Source organism: Podarcis tiliguerta (assembly GCF_965153285.1).
Source record: "Podarcis tiliguerta genome assembly, chromosome: 7".
Classification (NCBI taxonomy): domain Eukaryota; kingdom Metazoa; phylum Chordata; class Lepidosauria; order Squamata; family Lacertidae; genus Podarcis; species Podarcis tiliguerta.
In genome coordinates, this window is record NC_139540.1 from 6642557 (window position 1) to 6665163 (window position 22607).

The following is a 22607-nucleotide window of genomic DNA, read 5'->3' on the forward strand; positions in this document are numbered from 1 at the left end:
GCATGTGGAAGTAAATCTATCTCCTTTCCCCTCCAGATTCAGCCGCAAGAGATTAGCCCTCCGCCAACAGCCAACTTGGATCGTTCCAATGACAAGGTCTACGAGAATGTCACAGGCCTCGTGAAAGCGGTCATAGAGATGTCCAGCAGAATTCAGCCAGCCCCACCGGAGGAATATGTCCCCATGGTGAAGGTAAGATAATCCCCCACCCACCAGAGTGGCCTTGTAGTCTTTCAAGATGTGTGGCAGGCAGAAGAAAAACGAAAACCAGGACTGGGATATGTGGGGTTGTGTGTGCGTGCATTCTCACGCTCTCCTGCACGGAGAGAAACTTAAGCAGGGTTCAGCAACCTTTTTCAGCTGTGGGCCGGGCCACCGTCCCTCAGACCATGTGGTGGGCCGGACTATATTTTGAAAAAATAAATGAAAAATGAACTAGTTCCTATGCCCCACAAATAACAATTTAAATAAAAGCACACAATCTGCTCATGTAAAAACACGCTGATTCCCGGACCGTCCGCAGGCCAGATTGAGAAGGCGATTGGGCCGTATCCGGCCCCCGGGCCTTAGGTTGCCTACCCCTGAACTTAAGTATCTGAACCAGTCCTACGTCTAGTAATGAAAGATTGTAATGTGGTTCACTCTCCTTGATGTATGTAGTTTATTAATATGCAAAGGGAACACAAATGGGGCTGTGTGTAAAAGACACATGGGTGGGATTTGACCAGGGCATGAAACTCAGGATACCGAATGTATCTGAATTTGTTGTATTTCTAGTCCTTTGTGCTCGGAAGAGAAGCTTGAGAGACGATGCCTACCGAAATGTCTGGTCCATAGTGGGAATGACTGAGCAGGGATTCCACAGGATAGGATTGGGGTAATTGGTATATAATTAATCATGCTTTCTTGTCTTTGGCTAGGAGGTTGGCTTGGCACTTCGAACTTTACTGGCTACAGTAGACGAGACCATCCCAGTGCTCCCGACAAGCACCCACAGAGAGGTAGATGATTCAAGCTTTAATTTCTGGACGGCAAGCCTGCACATCAATGCACTCTGCAGTCATTGGTCTGGGTTGAGCCAGCACAGCCTCTGGATCCCCTCATATGCTAGCCTTCCCAATGAATACAGCCTTTCATACAGATGTGTAATCAGCAACCAGTTTGGACCCATTAGTGGTATAGCAGCCTCATGTGGCTACTGGGACTTAGGAGAACAGCGTAATGGAGCATGTCCATTGGGAGGCAAGAGTAGCAGGGGTGGAACACGCATTGTTTACAAACAGCAAAAAGTAATCACCAGGGGAAGCTTTGCAATGCTAAGCGAATGGTCTCCACCTAGTGGCACAGCAATAAAACTGCTAGCACACTTGCAAAGCTAAGCTCCGAAATCCAGGGACCTAATAAATTCCATTATAGCCCCTGGGGAACAAACCAGTACAGCGGAACCTTGGTTGCCGAACAATTCAGAACCCGAACGCCAACAACCCGGAAGTGAATGCTTCTGTTTTCAAACATCTTCTGGAATGGATTAAGTTCGAAAATCAAGGTTCCACTGTAGCGGCCATGACTATTATTTAGTGAGTTTCACACCTAAGTGACTTTTTTTATTATTATTACCTTTACATACCACCTTTATCTTCCAAAGATCTCAAGGTGGTATGCTTGGTTCTCCTCCCCATTTCATCCTCAAAACCCTATGAGGTAGGTTGGTCTAAGAGGTGACTGGCCCAAGGTCACCCACAGTGGGCATTTGAACCCTGCTCTCCCATCCTAGTCCAACACTCTTTAACCATTACACTGGCTCTATAGGGACATGGAACATTTCCAACTAAAGGTCCAGTGGTTTTAGGTAAAGGTGAAACTTTCATTGGGAATAGATGAGTATTGTAGCACCTTCTGCCTTTTTCTACACCAGGTGTCATCCTGATTCTTCTCTCTTCCAGATTGAGATGGCCCAGAAACTCCTGAACTCTGACCTCGCTGAACTGATTAACAAGATGAAGCTGGCTCAGCAATATGTCATGACTAGCCTGCAGCAGGAATACAAAAAGCAGATGCTCACGGCAGCTCACGCTCTGGCTGTGGATGCCAAAAACTTGCTGGATGTTATTGACCAAGCCAGGCTAAAATCGATTGGCCAGTCCAGGCCCCACTAAATGTAGAGGGAAGTTTGCATTGTGCAGTTGGGAGAGCCTTGCTCCCTTAATGGGCAATTAGCCTTCCAGCAGAAATGAGAATTGACCCTTCCTGGTCCTGGATTTCCAGTAATTCCCATGCTGCTTAACAAAATGACGCCTGTTGGTTCTTCTATCTTCAAGCATCTTTCCCCCCCTAATTGACAATGCCAGGAAAAGTCTGAGATTGAAAACGTGTCAATTTTCACAGAACTGTATCTGCACAGAATCAGTGGGCATCAATTTGAAATTTTCACATTATGTGGAATGTGAATCTCTTCATTTGCAAAGGGTTTTTGTTGTTTTTAAAGAAAAAGAAACAAGTCAAAGACCTTGAACTTTCCAAGGTGCAGAACTGAGCAAAGGTATTGTGAAGAATTCTGGGAAACCTCAGGGCTGAGAATTCTTGCCCACAATATGCGAACTGTCCAGACTGGAATACTTTTTTTTATTAGAACACTTAAAGCCGCAAAATGCTAATCACAATTTACAGAGAAAGATTAAAAAGCTATATTTTCAAAGCGCCTGTCATTTCAAAACAGAAAATCCTCTTCATCCATTTGTTTCCCTCCCCTTCCATGTGGACGTGTGAAGCATTGGATTGGAAAGTAGTTGTAGAACACCAACAGAGAACTTGTCTTTTTCACCAGAATAACATGCCAGTTTTTTGTAGCAGTTGTTTTCCTCGGAAGCAAAAACAAGCTGCTTTGTACCAGAGCAACTCAAAGCTGAATTTAGAAGAAAATGTTATGTAACCATACATGTTCCCCATTTTTATATAATTTATAAAGAAAGATTAAAGCCATGATGAATATTTTAAACCTGCCATTGGTGTGCCTGATTAAGGGATTATAATGAAATAATCCATGTTTCATATGTGTTTCCTTTTCCCCTAAGGAAACTAGACACACAACCATTTAAAAATAGAACCTGGGCAAATGTGATGTAATTGTTTCTTGGCAACTTAGTACAGAATTCTCTTCCTAATTTGTTTCTGTCGCTCTACTCCTGTAATGGTAGGTTACCTTGTGTGGCATCAAACAGAATCCTCTCTGGAACACATTTAGGGGGAAATCCTTTCCAAGTTCCTCCCATACAAACTATATAGGAATATGAATAGCTTCTGTGTATTTTTAAAAAATAGTGAAATAAGGATTGTCTTGGAGTGGGGTAGACACTCTTAGCACGAACTTCATTGTTAAGGGGTTTTGAACTGTTAGGAGGTTGAGGACTAGGGTCTAAAAGGCCTATAATCCTTGCCATTCTACATTACCTTATTGCTTTCACCTACCAGCGGTTCTTTCCTGTACAGGTTGGGGTGGGGAACCTCCACTCCATGAAACAAAACATGGCACCATCAGGCTTGTCAGCAAATTGAGGAAGCCCCACCATTGTACTTCAGGAGTGGTGCATGTGGGGCTCTCACCTTAGATGCAGCTGATGGGGAGATCTGATCACAACTTCAACATGCATGCCAATTCTTGTTAAGTTTAATGAAGAATTGGGGGGGGGGGTTTAAATTTAAATCCTTCTGCAGCAGAACTCAGCCCCAGATGCAACAAAACATGTCTCTCCTGTTTTGGTCTACAGCCACAGCAGGCGCTGTAACTTTACAAAAGTTTGACTTCATCCCTGAAGGTGCACTCCTCCATTGTTTGCAGAGGTGAGGGAGATAGATTTACTACCTCTGCTGTAGAGAAACAATTTCTAAAACCATCAGGATGTAAACAGGAAAACTCTGTCTAATACATAGATGAATGTTTCCCAAGAACCACTTCACCTCTTGATTGCCGCCTGTTGGTAACTGCGAGTCTGTTGCATTCATGTGCAGCTTTCAGGCTTCCCACAGGCACCTGTTGGCCACTATTGTGCAGGATGCTGGCCAAATCCAGCAGACTCACCTCATGTATTACCAGAACAAATGAGCAAATGAGATTCCATTTACATGCTTTTGTATCTTTATTAGCAAAGAGTACAAAATGTTTGCTTAGTCAAAGAGACCAAAGCCCATGTCATCATCGGATTCTTCTGACTCTTCTTTCTTTTCTTCCTCTTTCTTCTCCTCAGCTGCAAAATTAATATTGATTAGAATACAGCAATCTCAGTCCACCTTAACTAATTAACACCCATTAAGCGACACCTCCACTGAACAGGATTTAGATAATGCTGAACTGTTTTGCCCTCTCTTTTGACCCTTGAGGACCAAACTTGTTAGATGCAGATTACCACCACACAAATTGTGGACAACCTAATTATCCACAAAGAGGAAAAAAGAAGACATTTATAGCATGGCTTGTTAGTCCCTTTCTGGGGAAAACTGCATCCCACTTAAATGGATCTAAGGGCCTCCTAAATAAGGAAAGAATTGCACTTACCGGGAGCAGCAGCACCAGCAGGTGCCCCTCCACCGGCTGGGGCTGAAGCCGCTGGAGCACCACCACCAACTCCTACATTACAGATGAGACTTCCAATGTCAATGTTGGCCAAGGCCTAGTCAGAATAAACAAAGTTACTAAAAACGGGAGCATATCAATTTGAGTGACAACCACCCATCATACAGCACAAACTTAGAACCAGTTACTGCTCTAGAACTGCTAAGAGTTGTAATAGTAAAATCAGCACTGCTGTCCCCAAAATACATAAATCTGCCAGCCAAGCACCTTGTCCTACGTGGCCCTCTAGATAGTGTTGGATTTCCATCAGCCCCGACCTGCAAGGCCCTTGGTAAGGCATGATGGGAGTTGAGATCCAACAACACCCTAAAGGCTCAGCAGACTAGAATATATTCTTTCCATAAATATATTTTTACTGGATAACTTGTTCCTCATTAGTCTTACCTTTGCGAAGAGTCCAGGCCAGAAAGGTTCAACATTCACTCCGGCTGCTTTGATTAGGGCATTGATTTTGTCCTCCTAAACAAAGTGTTAAGAAAATTATTAAAGAAATGAGGTCACAGATCATACTCTACCCCCTACCCTCAAAATGCATTTATATGCTTCCATCATTAAATCAAAAGGCATTACTAGGTGCACAGCATTAGTGACATCCCCCATCTAAATAATTTGAAATTAGTATCTCAAAATAGTCTGTAGTACCTACCCTCTTGTTTGAGTTCACTTCATATGCGTATAAATTCCAAGCAGGCAAGTGGAAGCCCGCAAGTTCCCAGAAGAGAATGGCAGCCCCTGTTGCTAGGCTGAACTTAGGTTGGTAAATATTATTTTTATATATGTGTGTGTGGGCTAGTAACTGTTGTGGCAAGACATACAAGGCTGCTTTAGGAATCACCCTGACACTGGTAGGGTTGTTAAAATTACTTTCCTAATTGAGCCGTACCACCCTGTTGAAGAGAAAGTGGGAGTTGGGTGTCCACTAAGGACTGCCCCTATTCTGCAGTGTTGTTGGATGAAGCAAAACACAGGATGAAAGCTAAACAGCTATAAGCAGCCAGCATCCTAAGGTCAAAAGAGCCCTTCTGGATGAGGCCAAAGACCATCTAGTCCATCACCCTGTCCTCATGACAGCCAGCCAGGTGCCTGCAGGAACCCACAGGGCAACGGTGCTCTCTCCACCTGCAACTCCTATCAGTTGGTATTCAGAAGCATACTACATCCCCATAGGAGTAACACAGCCACTGTCCCTAGTAGCTATTGCTAGTCCAGTTTCCCACCAATTTGCCTAATCCTCCTTCTGAAGTCAGAGCAGTTTGTGGCTGTCACTACATGGGGTGAGGGGTGAAGAGGAATCACATAACTGTAGCATTGAAAGGGATCCCAAGGGTCATCGAGTCCAACCTCCTGCGTTGCAGAAATAGTGGCTAAAGAACCCCCAACAGATGGCCTCCAACCTCTGCTTAAAAATCTCCAAGGAAAGACAGACCACCAGCTGCAGAAGCTTCCTACCCCTTTGCTTCTCTTTTCCTACAGAGCCAAATGCCCACACTGATTTCTGCGAGGGCAGCAAATATCCTCAATGTGGCTCCCCCCACGGGGCACATTGTTGGTGACCTTTTCTCACGGAGTTAAATGAAATGCTCTCCCCAGGGACACCTGCAATTTCAGGCGCCAGGAGAAAACGTTCGTTTTCTTCCTTTTTGTAAATATAAACCATATAATCACATACATTGTTTTTCCCCTTTTCCCCGCCACCAAGCACTTCCCTCAGCTCCCCCCGATTTCTCTTCACATACTTTCTCTACATATTATAAAGTTGTACATATCCTTACATATCTGTCCATCATGTTATTAACTGATAAATTTGTGTATGCTTATTCAAAACCTGGCAAGGAGTCCAGTTCTTTTTGTTGTCTTGAGAAAACGTTCGTTTTCGACCAAGCCTTTGCCTAACACCCTATCTAATTTTAAATTTTATCTTTGGGGGGGCATTGTTTTGACTACACACATTGCGATTTTTATCTTGTTTTTTATGCTGTTAATCGGAAGGCAGCATACGGATCAAATAAGTAAAATTAGCAGAGGGTTTTGCTGGATAAATGATAACAATAATAATTTATTATTTATACGCCGCCCATCTGGCTGAGTTTCCCCAGCCACTCTGGGCGGCTCCCAATCAAGGGTTAAAAACAATACAGCATTAAATATTAAAAACTTCCCTGATCAGGGCTGCCTTCAGATGTCTATGTTGGACCACTGGTCAGGGCCGGCCCACCCATGAGACAACATGAGGAGGCCAGCACCAACACTTTGAATTGTGCTCAGAAACGTACTGGGAGATCTCTCAGGACTGGTGTTATATGGTGTCGGTGGCCACTTCCAGTCACCAGTCTAGCTGCCGCATTCTGGATTAGTTGCAGTTTCCGGGTCACCTTCAAAGGTAGCCCCACATAGAGCGCATTGCAGTAGTCCAAGCGAGAGATAACCAGAGCATGCACCACTCTGGTGAGACAGTCTGTGGGCAGGTAGGGTCTCAGCCTGTGTACCAGATGGAGCTGATAAACAGCTACCCTGGATACAGAATTAACCTGCGCCTCCATGGACAGCTGTGAGTCCAAAGTGACTCCCAGGCTGCGCACCTGGTCCTTCAGGGGCACAGTTACCCCATTCAGGACCAGGGAATGAGCTTAAGTCAAGCACGTGGCCAGAAGGGACACTTGAACCAGCGTGGCTGGGCCAGGCCTGCTCTTCCTTCTGCCCCTTTAGCTCCTCTCCCCGAGTGGCCTTTTTCCCTCCACGTGCCGCCATGTTCCGGCGCATGCGCCCTGAGCCCCTCCGCGCGCGGCCTCCCCCTTTCCCTCACCGTGACGGTGACTTCGTCGTCGTGCAGGATGAGGGCGGAGTAGATGCAGGCGAGCTCGGAGACGGAGGCCATGGCGGGCAGTCGGGGGTCGGTGCGCGGTGCTAGTCGCCGGCTGGGAAATCGGCCTTAGCTTCTACTGAAGGACACAGCACCTTGCGCGCCTCGCTGAGGGAGCTTGGAGAAAGGGAAGGCCCCTCGCCGACGACCGAGCTTATAAAGGCTGCCCCAGCCAATCCCGGCTCGCTCGCGGCGGGGCGCTCTGGCCAATAGCGGAGAACGTGGCGGACGAAGAACCAGTCGCGTTTCGGCGGGGCGGGCTTTAGTCGGCGGTTGGAGAGGAAGGTCAGATTCGCGCGAGAGCACGAAGACCAATCGTAGCGACGGATACTCCTCGGTTGGCGGCGGCCGCGAGGAGTCGAAGAGGCCAAAGCCAATCAGAGAGGCGGTTGTTACTTTCTTGCGTCGACGCCGTCTGGGGCCAAGAGGCTCCATGGGTAATGTGTCTAGACTTCAGAATCTAGAGTAACCCATCCCACGTTCTGAGGAGAGAGATTCTGGTTACACACTGGAAGCCATATTTAAATCCTGGGGCAAATGTAGGCGCCAGAGAACAATTATACGAGGGAAGGCGAGTCTGCGGCCCTTGCCAGAAAAATCATGAGAACCGTCATTTCTAAAAAGTCACTGAGAATTGTAGCTCTGTGTGAACCAGGATTCTTGGGGGATAAATGTGTAGTATGCTTTTAATTATGTACTATTTTATTCTGTATATTTATGCTGTGAACCACCCTGAGATATTCAGATGAAGGGCGGTAGGCAAATTTGAATAATAATAATAAGAAGAAGAAGAAGAAGATGCCCCCATACTTGAAAGCCTTGTTATCACTTCATTTAGCAGAGTCCCTGAATTACTCTGACGCTTCGCTGATGACGTCATGGAGGCGATGGGGTGGGGGGAGTCCCCGAACTACGTTCCCCGCCACCTCCCTTCTTGCTTGGAAGTACAGTATCGAAACATCAAAGCCAACCGATGTATGTTCCTGCTCAGCGCCTGCGCAGTGACTCCTTTGAGCCACCCACGCAAGCGGAGCCGCTTCCACCAACAAAGATGGCCACCGGAAGTCGAAGGAGAGAGGCTGTTCCGCGAGCCGCTCCGAACCCCGCCGCTACCTCTCAAACGCCTTGTGCGCATGTCGCATGAGGATGGGAACGCTTTGAAGCCTCGGTTGTTGCTCCGTTGCTAGGCGGCGTGGGAGTCAGCCAATAGCGGAGGAGGAAGGGGGCGGGCAGCTGTTTTTTAAACTCTTAGAGGGGCCCCATTCACAGTCCTGGGCTCATTGAAGTAAGCAGGAGCGGCCAAACTCCGCCCCCCCTCCCGCCACAGACACACCGCTGCCTCCCGATCAATGCTGCGTCGCTCAAGCCTTTGTCTCTCTCTTTTTTTCCTGCCTGGCAGAAATGCAGGCAAAGTTGACTGGCCCTTTGGCGCCACTGCTGAGAGGGCTACCTTAGCAACACGCGCCAATGCTCAGAGATCGTTCTCTGCTCAGGATTGGGCTATGGGGAGGGGGAATAGGACTAGGAGGGAGGGAGGACAAAAACCTGATTTTTCGAGAAAAAAGTGCTAATTGGAAGGAGGGGAATAATTTGGGTATGTGATCACCCCACATCACACTCCAATATCTTCTCGGTGGGAATTTCCTGCTTTGCCCTGCTAGGACTTTTAATTTTCCTAAGTTTCCCCAGTTCCTAGGGTCATGTATACCTCTCTGAGGATAACGGGGTCCCGTCCCCCCAATAACTCTCATCACTCATAACAAACTATAATTCCCAGGATTCACTGGAGGGAAGCCAGGACAGTTCAAAGTGGTATCATAGTGCTTTAAATGTGTAGTAATGACAGGGCCTAAGACAAAACACATAAGCCATGCCTCTTTAGCAGGATACAGTGGTACCTCAGGTTAAGTACTTAATTTGTTCCGGAGGTCCGTTCTTATCCTGAAACTGTTCTTAACCTGAAGCACCACTTTAGCTAATGGGGCCGCCGGAGCACGATTTCTGTTCTCATCCTGAAGCAGAGTTCTTAACCTGAGGTACTATTTCTGGGTTAGCGGAGTCTGTAACCTGAAGCATATGTAATCTGAAGCGTATGTAACCTGAGGTACCACTGTACGTCTGACATGGCTGGAGGATGGAGTGGTGGCAGGTGGGTTGACGTGTCCTCAGTCATTCCACCTGCTTTCAAAGTTCTCTTGGCCTCCCTCTCTTCCAATCAAGGAACTGGGCCCCAGCAGCATGGCTTGGTGGGTCAGCTATGGCTTTGAAACTGCTCCCACACCTATAGCGGTTTCTGGCCTGGGTTCAATGCAGTTGCTGTGCTTGCCAAGCCAGCAACCGAAGCTCTAGCCAGCAAGTGACTGGGTTGCCAACTTTGCACCTTTGCAGTTTAATGTCGCTGAAAGGTCACAGCAACTTACTGCCTTCTAGACCTTAGTAACACTTCGAGGCTAATAGGTAAAGTGACAGCCTCATTATGCCACAACCTTGTTGCCCCAGCTTCAGAAGTGGCATGTAAAAGGTCCTGGGTTCAATCTCCACCAGCATCTTCAAGTAGAGCAGCTGACAGAAGAGGCAATACTGAGATCGACAGACTAATGGTCTGATTCAGTACAAGGCAGCTTCCTATGTTCATTATACTGTACTGCAAATAAGGCAGAAAACATAATTGTCCTAGGATCTGTTAAAAATAGCTCGCATTGGCTTCCCTGTGTGTGTGCCTATGTATGGGCACTAGAGATATCTTGCATTTATTTAGGCATAATTTCTAGAAATGCTGAGAATGATAAAATGTGGGTTGAACGAGGTAAACCGTTAGGTGGATTTGTAGCTGGTTAACTGACCAAAACTAAAGAGTATTCATTATCGGTTCCTTATCATCCTGGGGAAAAGGTGACAAGTGGGGTGCTGCAGGGTTTTATCCTGGGTTGGTCAACATCTTTGCAAATGACTTGGATGAAGGAATTGAGGGAATGTTTATCAAATTTGCAGATAACAAACTGGGAGAGGTACCTAATGCCACAGAAGACAGAATCAGAATACAAAATGACTTCAACAGATTGGAGAACTGGGCCCAAGTTAACAAAATTAATTTCAATAGGGACAAATGTAAGCTCCTGCACTTAGGCAGGAATAAATAAATGCACAAATGGACTAAACCTGACTTAAAGAATCCAGGGGTCTTGGTGGACCACAAGCTTAACATGAGTCAGCCGCAAAAAAGCTAATGCATCAACAGAAGTATAATGTTCAGATCAAGAGAAGTAACAGTCCCACTCTATTCTGGCAGGGAGGTCAGAATCGCTCCAGAACACAAAAACCAAAACATTTAAAAAACCCAACATTACAACATTACAAAGAGTTCACTTGGTGGAAAGAGACAGTAACATAGGTATGAGATGATCTTCTTGGGGTTGAGGCATTCTTTCATAGATGGGACAATACCACTGAAAAGACTCAGAAACAGGTGCCAAAAAAAAGTATTTTGTAAATGGGCATAGTTGGACTGGATTGTAGTATCTGCCTTCAGTTCTCACCATCATTTGATATTTATCACCAGCAACAACTTTTTTTCTCTTCAACATCTTCGTTTCTTTAACTCCCAGCAAGAAGAGCTTATGTCATGTCTGAAAACTAGGTTACTATATAGTGGCTTTCTGGATGTGACATTGCTGAACTGCTGCCATTTAGGGTCTCTCCCCACCCTCAAAGGTTGTCAAAGGGTGCTGTGCAACACCGTGGTGTGGCGGGAAGGTTCAAGGACAATCAATATTATATTTTGGGAATGCTCTTAAGTAGCCGCATCGTTTTATATTTTCTGGATGTCTCGTGGCCGTATTACAAAGCAGTGGTGTTTTATGTCCTAATTCAAGCACTGCTGTGTGTCGCTCCTTTCCGTTTTACTTTCTTGTCAATGAAAAAAATTACCGTGGCGCGAGCACATTTTTATTCCGAAAGCGTAGCTCAGAGGGAGAGAAAAAAAGTTTGAGAACCACTGAGCTGGAGTCTCTGTGGGGCTTTTTGACCATCTTTGTCGAACCCGAAAGTGTGAGGTGATTTTAAAAAGTACGCGCGCGCACGCAAAAAAACCCCTTCCCCTCATGCTCTCTTCTTGTTTCTCGCTTCAAAAACATTCCAGCGCCCGGTCTTCTTGGGGGAAAAAAAGGATTTTGGCTTGTGTGTGGGTTTTTTTAAGTTTAAAAGTGCTACGTGAGGCGGCGAGGCACACGGTGCGACGAGGGCATCTGAGGCAACGGGGCCGCCACCGCTGCTGCGTGAGGGGAGGAAACGAAAGCCGGGAGCGGAGGAGGGCCGGCGCCTGACGGGGCGGAGCGTCTGGCTTCGCCGCCGCCGCCGCGGCCTCCTTCTCCTCCTCTCCCACCTCGTCCGCGGCCTCCGCCGGCTCCGCCCTCCGCCGCGGCCTCCTCCGCCGGCTCCTCCTCTCGGGCCCTGCCCGCCTCGCCTCAGCTCGGCTCCCTCCGCCCTCAGCAAAGCCACCATCACCGCGCCTGGCGCCGGAGTTTGGCGGGGGGGCCTCGGCAGCGGAGCTCCAGCCGACGAAGGAGGAGGAAGAGGAAGAAGAAGAGGAGGAGAAGGCGGGCTTTATTTTTATTTCATTATCATCGTCACCATTATTATTATTTCCCCTGCCGCCTCGCCTCCCCCCTCCCCGCCCGCCGCCGCCGCTCTCCTCATAGAAGAAGAAGAAGAAAAGGGCGCCACGCCGCCCGCCCGAGGGCCGCCGCCATGTACACGGCGGGGGGAGCGGCCCCCGTCGCCGCGGGACCCGGTGAGTGAGCTGCCGCTTCTATCCCCCAAACCCCGCCAGTTCCACGAGGGAACGGAGAGAAAGGCGGCGCTTCTCTCTCTTCTCCCCCCCCCCCACAAAAAATATTAAATGGGTGGGCAGCGCTGAGGCGGGAACCGGGTTTGTGAGGAGAAAAGAGAGAGGAGAAGCAGTAGCACCAGCGAAGGAGGCGCACGAGGCGCCGCCAACGGTCTCTCGGGAGGGAGGGGGGGAGAGGGAGGGAGGTGCGCGCGCTCCCTCTCGCGCGGCCGGGCTCTGTGAGGGGGCGCTCGGTACGTTTCCCTCAGCGCGGCCGCCGGCGGTCTCGCCTCAGCCGCCCGGCCTCCTTCCCTCGCTGCCGGCTCTCCTCCTCCTCCGCCGCCGCCAGCTGCCTGGGCGAGACCCGGAAAGAGGAGGAGGAGGGCGGCAGCAGCGGGAGGGTGTCGGTTGCGGGTCGAGGGAGAAGAGGTTTTTTTTTTTAAGGCTCCTCTTGCCCGCTTTTTTTACCTCAGCTGTGGAGTCGGTGGGGGGGGGAGGGGGCGAAGGAGGCGCTGCGCTTCCCGAGGCTCCTTAAAATTTTTTTAAAAGTAATAAAAACCACTTGTACACAGACTTGCAGTTCGGGTCCCTCCCCCCCATCCTTTTCCCCGCAATTGATTTTTTAAAGTGAAAAGCACGCGCACAACCCCCCCCCCCATAGACCGGTTGCGAGTGAGGGATGGGCAGCCTCGCGACAGCGCCGCCTGAGAGAGACCCCCTGGTGTGGGGGGCGTGTTGGGTGGTCGCGAAGCATCAGGGCCCCCGGCTGCGCGGAGTGGGGGGGGGGAGAGGGAAGTGGAAAAATAAATAAATTAAGGGGGCGCCTGTGTGTGTTTTGTATGGCTTGCCTCCTTTGTGTTTTGGCAGTGGCTGCCCTCGCCGTGTTGTGGTTGCCTTTCTCTGTTGTAAGGGGGGGGGACCCCCGGCCAGTTTGCAGTTTTAAGAGAGTGAAGCCGGACAACGGGCATTGCCAAAAAGATGGGGTGGGTGATGGGGGCAGACAGGGTCTAGGTAGGGGAGATGGTGGCAGGAGTTGGGCTGGATGTGAAAAGAGTTCAATCTACTACTACTACCATCCAAGAGGCCCACTGGTGCTAAAACAGAACCACTTTATTTTTGAGTGCGTATGTAGCACCACATATATAATGCCCACCTTTTATTCCTGCATTGCAGTGGGTTGGACTAGATGACACTGGGATCCCTTGCAACTCTACAATTCTATGATTCTATTTATGCACACATATATACAAAGCATAAGAAGAGCCCTGCTGGATCAGGCTGGTGGCTCATCTAGTCCAGCATCCTGTTCTCACAGTGACCATCAAGATACTTGTGGGAATATGTGTGTGTGTGTGTCTGTATATCACTATATACATTATAAATTATGTTTTTGTGTATGTGCATACACACACATACTGTTACATGTGTGTGTGCGCAAATGCATATATGCATTTGGGTTAGTGTGATGTGCTGGATTAGGGAGACACAGGTTCAAATCCCCACTCAGGCATGAAGCTGACCAACCTTGGGCCATTCATCCTTGCTTACCGATATTTATGCATTATATTTATATCCTGCCTTTCCTTCAGGCACCCAAGGTGATGTACGTGGTTCTTCAGCTCCACGTTACCTTTACAGCTGTTTTGTATGGTAGGTTAGGTTAAGACAATAGTTACTGGGCCAAGATCACTTGGTGAGTCTTATGGCTGCATGGGGATTTGAATCCTGGGCCCACGCTAACCACTACACAATACAGGTTCTTACACTTCTGAGCAGTGGGATGTTACGTATGCTGCACTGAGCTTCTTGGAGGAAGGATGGGATATAAACACAATAATATAGTGCACACTGACACATATATGCACACCCTATTTCTCATATGTCTTCATAGCATCTTGCTGCCGACTGCACACCAAATGTTGCGCTTCTGTTTCAGTGCCCAGGTATGGTTACAAGTTTACTCACACTTCCAAGTTTACCAATATGGGGTAACCGCCACCATCACCCCATTCTCATTATGTCCATGTAGTATCCCTTCTGGATCCAAAACCTGCCAGAATAGGGAGGAAGATAACCCCCTTGGGTTAGGGGTCCATTTTTGGTTGTCAGAGTGACCTGACAATTTTTGTGCCCCTTCTCATAATATAGAGTGCAACCCTCAGATTGAGAACATTTTCACTGCTGGACCGAACTGGAAATATCTCTGTGTACTGATGGGCACTGTCATTACTATACTGTATAATTTGTGCGTGTTGTGCAAGTTACATTCTGTTGTGCACAGCATCAAAGCTGAACAGGTGAAATTAGGGATTTTGTTTATTCCTTCTGTACCAAATATTTGTCTTGTTGAAACAACTGCCCAAAATAAGAACGTATGGAAGTGCTGGTAAACTTGTCTGGCAAGTGTGCCACAAGTTTGGTCCAAAAAATAGTGCCACAACAGCTCGCATGTTGCATCCATGCCTTTTGTACTGAACAGAAAGCAAGCATAAAGACAAACAGCTTGGGAGTCTGAAGATGTGCTGCTCCTGGATATGTTTGCAACAAACTAGCTCCCTTTGCTACAGGTTGACCTCTCATGATGTGTTGGATCAATGAAGTGTACTGAGCTCAGTTGCGGTTCCATTGTTTTCTTGTTTTTATATATTCCATATAGTCAAAAATTAGCAATTTAAACAGTTTAACATCTCTGGCGGCCCTTTAAACATATTACTAGCTAGGGTTTCACAGAGTTTATCCGGTCTAAAATCACTTTTTGTTTTCTTACTCTCCTTGTTGAATCAGCATACAGTGGTATCTTGATTTATGAACTTAAACCGTTCTGGAAGTCCGTTCTTAAACCAAAACCATTCTTAAACCGAGGGGCACTTTCCCTAATGAGGCCTCCTGCCGCCGGTGCCCTTCCACTGTTCGGCTTCCGTTCTTTAGACCGAGGTAAAGTTCGCAGTCTGGGACACTACTTCCGGTTTTGCGGAGTTCTTAAACTGAATAGTTCGTAAACAGGGCTGTTCTTTAACCGAGGTACCACTGTATTTGAGATGTTCCTGGGCATCTCACTTAAGGCATGTTACCTGGGGCTTCCAGACAGGTAGCATGTTAAAAGTACAGTAAGTTGTATAGTTATTGCATCAGATCAGATCAGATATTCCCCATCTAATAACTGCTTCTGTTGTGAGGAAGTTGCATTTTCCTCTGCTCTCAAACCTGATGCTTGTTGCTAGGAAAACATAGCTATTAGTCAATCAAGGGTGTGCTCTAGCTGTGCCAAGTTTTTAATTCTGTGGATGCTCCTTGGATGCTGTTGGCACTATTTCTAATGAGGAGTATGTCTCCCCTCCTGAAATGTGTGTGCTGTTTTGTGAAAATTGTAGAAGTTTGCTTTGCTTCTTACAACATTCTGCAGAGGCTGAGCATGTTTCTGCAGCACCTACCAGTCCGTCATGCAAAGTTAAAAACTTATCTTGCCCTTTAAAAATAGGTGGCAAACATGAGCAAAGCAACTTTTCTTTTCTGGCAGCAGTTCTTAGCCGCATACCCCACTTCTCCAGCATTGCTGATTTAAAAACATCCAGCTCCCTGCCTGTCCTTAGTAAAAATACTCCATCATGTATGTGTGTGTTGGGGGGTAGGGTGTATTGTACCCAGTGTTCAAAACACCCATTGCTCTAGGTACATTTTGCGACAGGGAATTTCATTAGCACGAGCAGTTTCTGAGCTCAGGGTGCAGTACTACACCTAAGATTTCAGATTAAAACTGCAGAGTGGGAGGAAAGGAGGACCTTTTTCTGCCTCCCCACTTCCAGCTACTCTCTGTAGATTGGAGAAGATACCCTCTTAAGAATATTAGGGTGTGGACAGGGGAAGGACTAGATCATGTGAAAAATGAACATAATATTTTAGCTGCAGTTTATTCATTTTCAACTTTGTATTCTTTTTATTTAAAAAGTGCACCTAAACATTCCGTTGTTGCACCCATAACCTAAGTTTAAGGTGCCATTTAGCTCCTAGCTTTCATAGCTCAGTTTCTACCACTGATTGTACTGCAGGTGTAAAATGTTAGATTTATTTTTAATGCCTGGAAGTCATCTGACATTGCCCATAGAGTTGTAAAGTGTAAACACAGCAGTAGTGACTTTGCCCTCCCTGCTGTCTTTAATAGTGTTCAGATACATACAGTGGGATCTGACCAGTATCTCAGTTGACACTTCCATCTCACACCAGTCCTGTATCTCTTCTTCACCCCTGATTGGGAGAAAGGTGGGATATAAATCCAGGGTTGTAAAGACTGCAGAGAGAATTATTGGGTGCACTCTTCCCACCTTTGATCAAATCTATGCTGCCAGGTGCCATAAGAAAGCGGCAGAGATAGCACATGATAGTACGCACCCCGGAAATGATCGCTTTCAGCTTCTGCCTTCTGGAAGAAGGTATAGGGTTATAAAGGCCAGGACTAGCCGCCTGAAAAACAGTTTCTACGCTAATGCAATTCTGGTTCTAAACGCAATTCTGGTTCTAAATAAGGGGTCTCTGTAGTATAGTGTATTTTAAAATGATGTTTTAGAGTTTTTAGGGGTTTTTGAATGTTTTATGTAGTTTTTATGTAGTTTTATGTAGTTTTGTGGTAGTTTTATGTAGTTTTTAGTAGTTTTTCAATTTCATTGTTCCGCAAGGGACAATGACAATAAAGAGATCGTATTGTATTGTATCGTATCGTATTGAATAAATGAATACTGTCTTGCCTGCCTAATGTGGATTGCAAGGCTTCTGGAAAGGAATTGTGTTTCTTCTGATCAGCTATATAGTAGTTTGCATGCTGTTGTCACTGAATTAATGTTTAACAGTAATAGGAATAAGTGAAGTGTAATGCATAGGTAATTTTCAGAATCAGCCTGCCCAAGTTATTCTGATACTAGGCAAGGTTGATTGTACTGCCTGAAAGTATTTCCCCTTCATATTCGTTCTTCATGGCACAGGTGCTTCCCAGTAGCATACATGCAATGGGCCCAGCATAATTGTGTTTAGTGAGTGGTAAACTAATTCTTCATTTTGTCCATCTTTATTGAGACATAACACTGTTAGTTATTTTTGGATTAGCAGGCATCTAGCCCTTCCGGGTTCAGAGACTGCTGAATGTTAGCTGCCGTGGGGCAGCAGCACAGGAGGGCTATTGCTTTCATCCCTTTGCTATGTGCTTCTCAGAAGCATTTGCTTGACCACTGTCTGAAACAGGATGCAGAATTTGAAGAATTCTTGATATTATCCAGAAGTACCGCCCTTATCCTCTTAGGGGGAAATGTCCCAGCAAGTTACAATGGAAGCCCAAATATAATTCCTAGATGAGGAATTCAACAACTACATGACTTTACATTCTACCCAATATGCTTGTTTTATGTTTTCAGGACTTAAATCCTAACTTGTAGCAGGCAAGATCTGAAATATTTTACATAGTACCTTTTTATTGAATCAATTGCCTTTGAGCATAAGGTTTTGAGTTCTCCAGAACTGAAGCCGAACTTTGTGGAAGTTGCTTACCATAAAGTATCATCTGCATTAATTTTTTACACAATGCCTTTTGTTACAGTACAGCAGTTAACAACCCATTAAATGGTGTGTGAGAGAGAAATGTGTGTTTTGAAGTGGTGGCTGGGTTGAAATCCAGTAAAGCGTGTTTACTTGTGTGTTCTTGGTTTTGTGTAATTAAAAGTTTAATTTGGAAATAAGCTTAATATATGCACATGCTGTAGAAGCTTGAAATTGTGTGTGTCACATTTTTTCTTCCGTAAAGATTTAAAAGAAATCTGAGAAATGGTTTTCAGTAGTTTACATGCTGAGAGTTTGATTCTGTTTAAAAAGTGCACTTTTTTACTTCTGTGTCTTGCCTGAATTATAGTTGGAGAGAACTGGTAGATTTTTGTGCCACGTTAAAACAATGCAATACACCCAAATCACATGAAAGAAATATCTCCTGCCATTTCCCCCTAAATGTTCTCCATCAGTACATAGTCTTGGTTCAAATAATTACTTAGGCTGGTGTCTTAGGTCAGGGATGGGTAACTTTTTTTTACTTAGGTCCTTGAGAAGTGGGAAGATTCAGTGTGGGGAAGGAGTTGAAGCCAATATTGGGCAGGGCTGGCACTGACAGTGTAACCTAGGGTGCCGTCTTATACTTTACCTTACACCATGTTGGACCAGTGATGGTCATAGCTCAACGCTGTCAAAATTGACTGGCAGCGGCTCTCCAGGATTTCAGACAGGGCTTCTACATGGAGATGCTATGCATTGAGTTTGGGACCTTTTGCATACAAACTATGTGCTGCACCACTGTATGACAGCTCCACAACCCAGTGGATGGAAGCAGAGCCACATATAGATGGATAACCCCCACCCCTTCTCTTTCCTTCCATTCCCTCAACCCATTGATGTGTACTGTTAGTTCATGGGTAGGCAAACTAAGGCCTGGGGCCCGAATCTGGCCCAATCGACTTCCAAATCTGGCCTGCGGACGGTCCGGGAATCAGTGTATTTTTACATGAGTAGAATATGTGCTTTTATTTAAAATGCATCTCTGGGTTATTTGTGGGGCATAGGAATTCGTTCACCCCCCCCCAATATAGTCCGGCCCCCCACAAGGTCTGAGGGACACTGGACCGATTCCCTGCTGAAAAAGTTTGCTGACCCCTGTGTTAGTTGCATGAGTTGAGAGTCAGACTCCAGTGTCTCCTAAAGTGTGGCAAAAAGTTACACTTAGAATCATAGAATCATAGAGTTGGAAGAGACCACAAGGGCCATCGAGTGCAACCCCCTGCCAAGCAGGAACACCATCAGAGCACTCCTGACATATGGTTGTCAAGCCTCTGCTTAAAGACCTCCAAAGAAGGAGACTCCACCACACTCCTTGGCAGCAAATTCCACTGTCGAACAGCTCTTACTGTCAGGAAGTTCTTCCTAATGTTTAGGTGGAATCTTCTTTCTTGTAGTTTGGATCCATTGCTCCGTGTCCGCTTCTCTGGAGCAGCAGAAAACAACCTTTCTCCCTCCTCTATATGACATCCTTTTATATATTTGAACATGGCTATCATATCACCGCTTAACCTCCTCTTCTCCACACTTTACCTCAGTTTCCCTTGGGTGCCTTAAAGTGAAGGAAGTTTTCTGCTTTCCTCCTATGGCACTTGCTTGTTCTGTTCCTCCCTCCCTCCAGCTAGTGCCAGCTGAGGGAACATGTAGCCACCCCACTGCTCTGCATGAAAAGCAAAGAACCACTCACAGGTACCCTCCTGTGGCGGCAAGCTGGATCAGGTTAGGCTGTGGGTTAGATCTGGTCCACAGGGGTTCCCTACCCCTAGCTTAGTTGAGTGGAAATTATTCTTAATTAAACTTCCATACCACCTTTCTTCCAAGGATCACGGGGTGGTTCACAATGTAACAACACAAAAATACACACCATAGTAACAAAATGGTAACCTTTACACACACACACACTCTCACACACAGAGGGTTTAAGGCCATAGATTGTTTAATTTGGCAAAAGCCTGGGAGAAGAGGAATGTTTCAGCCTGGCACTTAAATATATGTAATGAAGGTGCTAGGCAAGCCTCCCTGGGGAGAGCACTCCACAAATGGGGAGCCACTACAAAAATATAGCCCCCACACAAGCTCTGCTTGTACTGCAAATATAAAAATTATTTAATGACCACTTAAAAAATGAAAGCAATTTATTTACCGTATTTTTCGCTCTATAGGACGCACCCGACCATAGGACGCACCTTGTTTTAGTAGGGGAGAACAAGGAAAAAAAATCCCCCCCCCCGTCTGCTCAGTGCCCCTTCAGTGAAGCAGCAGGAGAAATGGAGCCCCTTCCATTTCTCCTCCCGCTTGGCTGAAGGGGCGCTGTGCAGCTCTCCCTCTTTGCTGAAGCCAGGAGAGTCTTGCTCTCCCAGCTTCAGCAAAAGGAACCCAAAGCCTCCGGAGTGCAGCAGTTGCTATCGCCGAAGCCAAGGAGCCTGAATTCACTCCATAGGACGCACACACATTTCCCCTTAATTTTTGGAGGGGGAAAAGTGCGTCCTATAGAGCAAAAAATACGGTATATGCCACTTAAATGTCAACAATTATAATAAAAATGACACTTTTAAAAAAAAAATGAGATTCTTCTTCTTCAATTTATTAATTGCTTTTTTGCCACAGACAACCCAAAGGAAATTACAAAAAGAAAAAGAGAATACACATACATACACATTAAAACCGGAAAAGAAAAGAATACATTAAGACATCTATACTATACTATTTGAAGGTCGGGTTTTAAATGGTGTGTTGGCCCTTACCAGCAGATTGATAAAGGTGGATGAGGTTAAAGCTCTAGATTAATTGGGTTTTCAGTATTACTTTGTAAAATATAAAAAGCTGTATAATATACAAAGTTGTAACTTAGATAGATAGATAGATACATTTCCATGTGCATAGAGATATTTATACCCCAATCTTTAACCAAAGTTGTGAAGGCAGCTTTCAATGCATTTCATATACAGTAGCTCAGTCATCAGGTTAGTTCCTCACTGTGTTGGCCTTCCTTACTCAGGCAGCTGTTGATTTCTCTTGCAGCTTCTGGCAGCAGATGCAAGAGGCACAGTAAAGGGGGAGGAAAAGGTGTATACAGTCCACTGTCCCGTCCTCAGCTGTTCCAGCTGCCACTCTGCTGTTCCAGTCTCTGGGCCATGGCAGGTCTTGGATGAAATGAAAGCAGCCAGATGTTGGAGTCCTACGCAGGGTGGGGTTTGCTCACCTGGGCTGCTTTTGATGTCACTTATCACTTCTGGCTCCTGGTTGCATGTGGGGAGATGTGTACATGCTTCTCCCAGGTTTTGGATGTTTCCACTTTTTGATTGGAGGCTGATCCCAACAGCTTGTTTTTGCGCTACTCCGTCTAACAAAGACAAAGAGATTACTAAAACACCATCTATTTCTCTCTTAAAATCTTGCAAAGGGTGGGAAAACTAATTGCCAGCCTCAGTATTTTTCTAAAAAGCAAGCTGTTCCATGTAGTTAGGATAGATATTTAAATTGTTGATGTATTTCTGTAGTTTGAGTACCATCTTTGGAACTAAATCTAGATCCAACCACTTACTCTCTATTGAATTCAACTGACTTCAGTTATGTCATGGCTAATTTGCCCCACTGATTTCATTAGGACTGAAGTTTAACTAAACTTAGTTTGAATCCAATCCATATTCTTTTCTGGATGGCAAATGCTAGTTTGAACACATGTGTCTGATATCATAATTGTTTATAGCAGAGGGGATGAACATGTGGCTTTCAGATGTTATTGAGCTCTCAGGCCCAATTAGCCCCAGCCAGCATGACCAGTGGTCAGGAACGATGGGAGTTGTATTCTCAGAAACATCTGGAGAGCCACAGGTTTTCCACCCCTGGTTTATAGAAACAAAAATGGCTGTTTCAATGAATGCTCTTGTTGACATAATATGACATCTGACTGCAGCATTTTCCTGTTGATCGATCCACTTAGATTTATTTGGCGTCTTCTCTCTGTGAAGCTAAAACAAAGCTTGAATAATTTAAGACATTTTAGGCCTAGTTCACACATACAGCAGAGGAGGCAATAAAATTATTGCCACACTGTATTGCTTCAGGCTGCAGGGATATGTATAGAGAAGGCCATGGGAAACTAGCAGATTAGGGAGAAGCCTAGGCTAGAACTCTTCTCACTGACATCTAGTTGTCTGTGTATAAATAAATTCTTATATGGAAAGCTTTAGCGTGTCTGACTCCGTAATATGCAAGTTTTCTTTGAGCAGAAGGAATATTTTTAATTTTCCTGTGATTTGTACTGCCTTAAAACAAGCCAGCTGCCTTATAGAAAGTCGTATGACAGGTCCACGTACCTCAGTATTGTATACAGACTGCAAGCAGCCCTTCAGAGTTAAGATTGCTGTTGAACTAGCATGTCCAACTCCCAAGAGACTGCGATCTACTCCCACTAAAAAACAAAACAAAACCTGGCAGTGATCTATCCACTGGATTGACCAAAGTTGTTGAGCTTTTTGGGGGGGAGGAAGATCCCCAAATGCACTAGGGTAGTCTTCAGAAACACTTGCAGCGTGTTGTTGAACTGTGCTAGTCGGGGCTGCCTGTACAGGGATCTGATGAACTCATGATAGCAGGAATATGCCCCTTTCACACAGATTTGCCTCAGCTGCACATATATTGCTAAAGGTTGCCACAACACCCCCTTCATTCACACTGAGAGCCAGTGTGGTGTAGTGGTCAAGAGCAGTAGA

General features: G+C 45.9%; 3 protein-coding genes across 36 annotated transcripts in view; 2 read left to right on the forward strand and 1 right to left on the reverse strand.

Annotated features, from left to right (window-relative positions):
- PTK2 (protein tyrosine kinase 2) overlaps positions 1-2995 on the forward strand; it is a gene marked incomplete at its 3' end in the record, with an annotated part of 189825 nt that extends 186830 nt beyond the window's left edge. For all 31 annotated transcript variants that reach the window (XM_083450459.1, XM_083450474.1, XM_083450445.1 and 28 more), the window contains 3 exons: positions 37-192; positions 921-1001; positions 1944-2995. In XM_083450459.1, the coding sequence (XP_083306585.1) occupies positions 37-192; positions 921-1001; positions 1944-2156 (450 nt within the window). The remainder of the gene's footprint in view (positions 1-36; positions 193-920; positions 1002-1943) is intronic.
- Positions 2996-4114: 1119 nt separating this feature from the next.
- Positions 4115-9213, reverse strand: RPLP1 (ribosomal protein lateral stalk subunit P1). Its single transcript, XM_083450770.1, has 4 exons — positions 7431-9213; positions 5012-5086; positions 4550-4664; positions 4115-4241 (listed from the first exon to the last, which is right to left on the reverse strand). Exons 1-4 carry the CDS (start codon positions 7500-7502, stop codon positions 4162-4164), a joined length of 342 nt encoding a protein of 113 aa, XP_083306896.1. The 5' UTR covers positions 7503-9213; the 3' UTR covers positions 4115-4161.
- A 1990-nt stretch (positions 9214-11203) lies between these two features.
- The window catches only part of AGO2 (argonaute RISC catalytic component 2), a 53599-nt gene continuing 42195 nt past the window's right edge, over positions 11204-22607 (forward strand). For all 4 annotated transcript variants that reach the window (XR_014513744.1, XR_014513745.1, XM_083450511.1 and 1 more), the window contains exon 1: positions 11204-12276. Coding sequence is in view for 2 of the 4 variants with exons in the window: in XM_083450511.1 (XP_083306637.1) it covers positions 12234-12276 (43 nt within the window). In the remaining 2 variants the exon portion in view is untranslated. The remainder of the gene's footprint in view (positions 12277-22607) is intronic.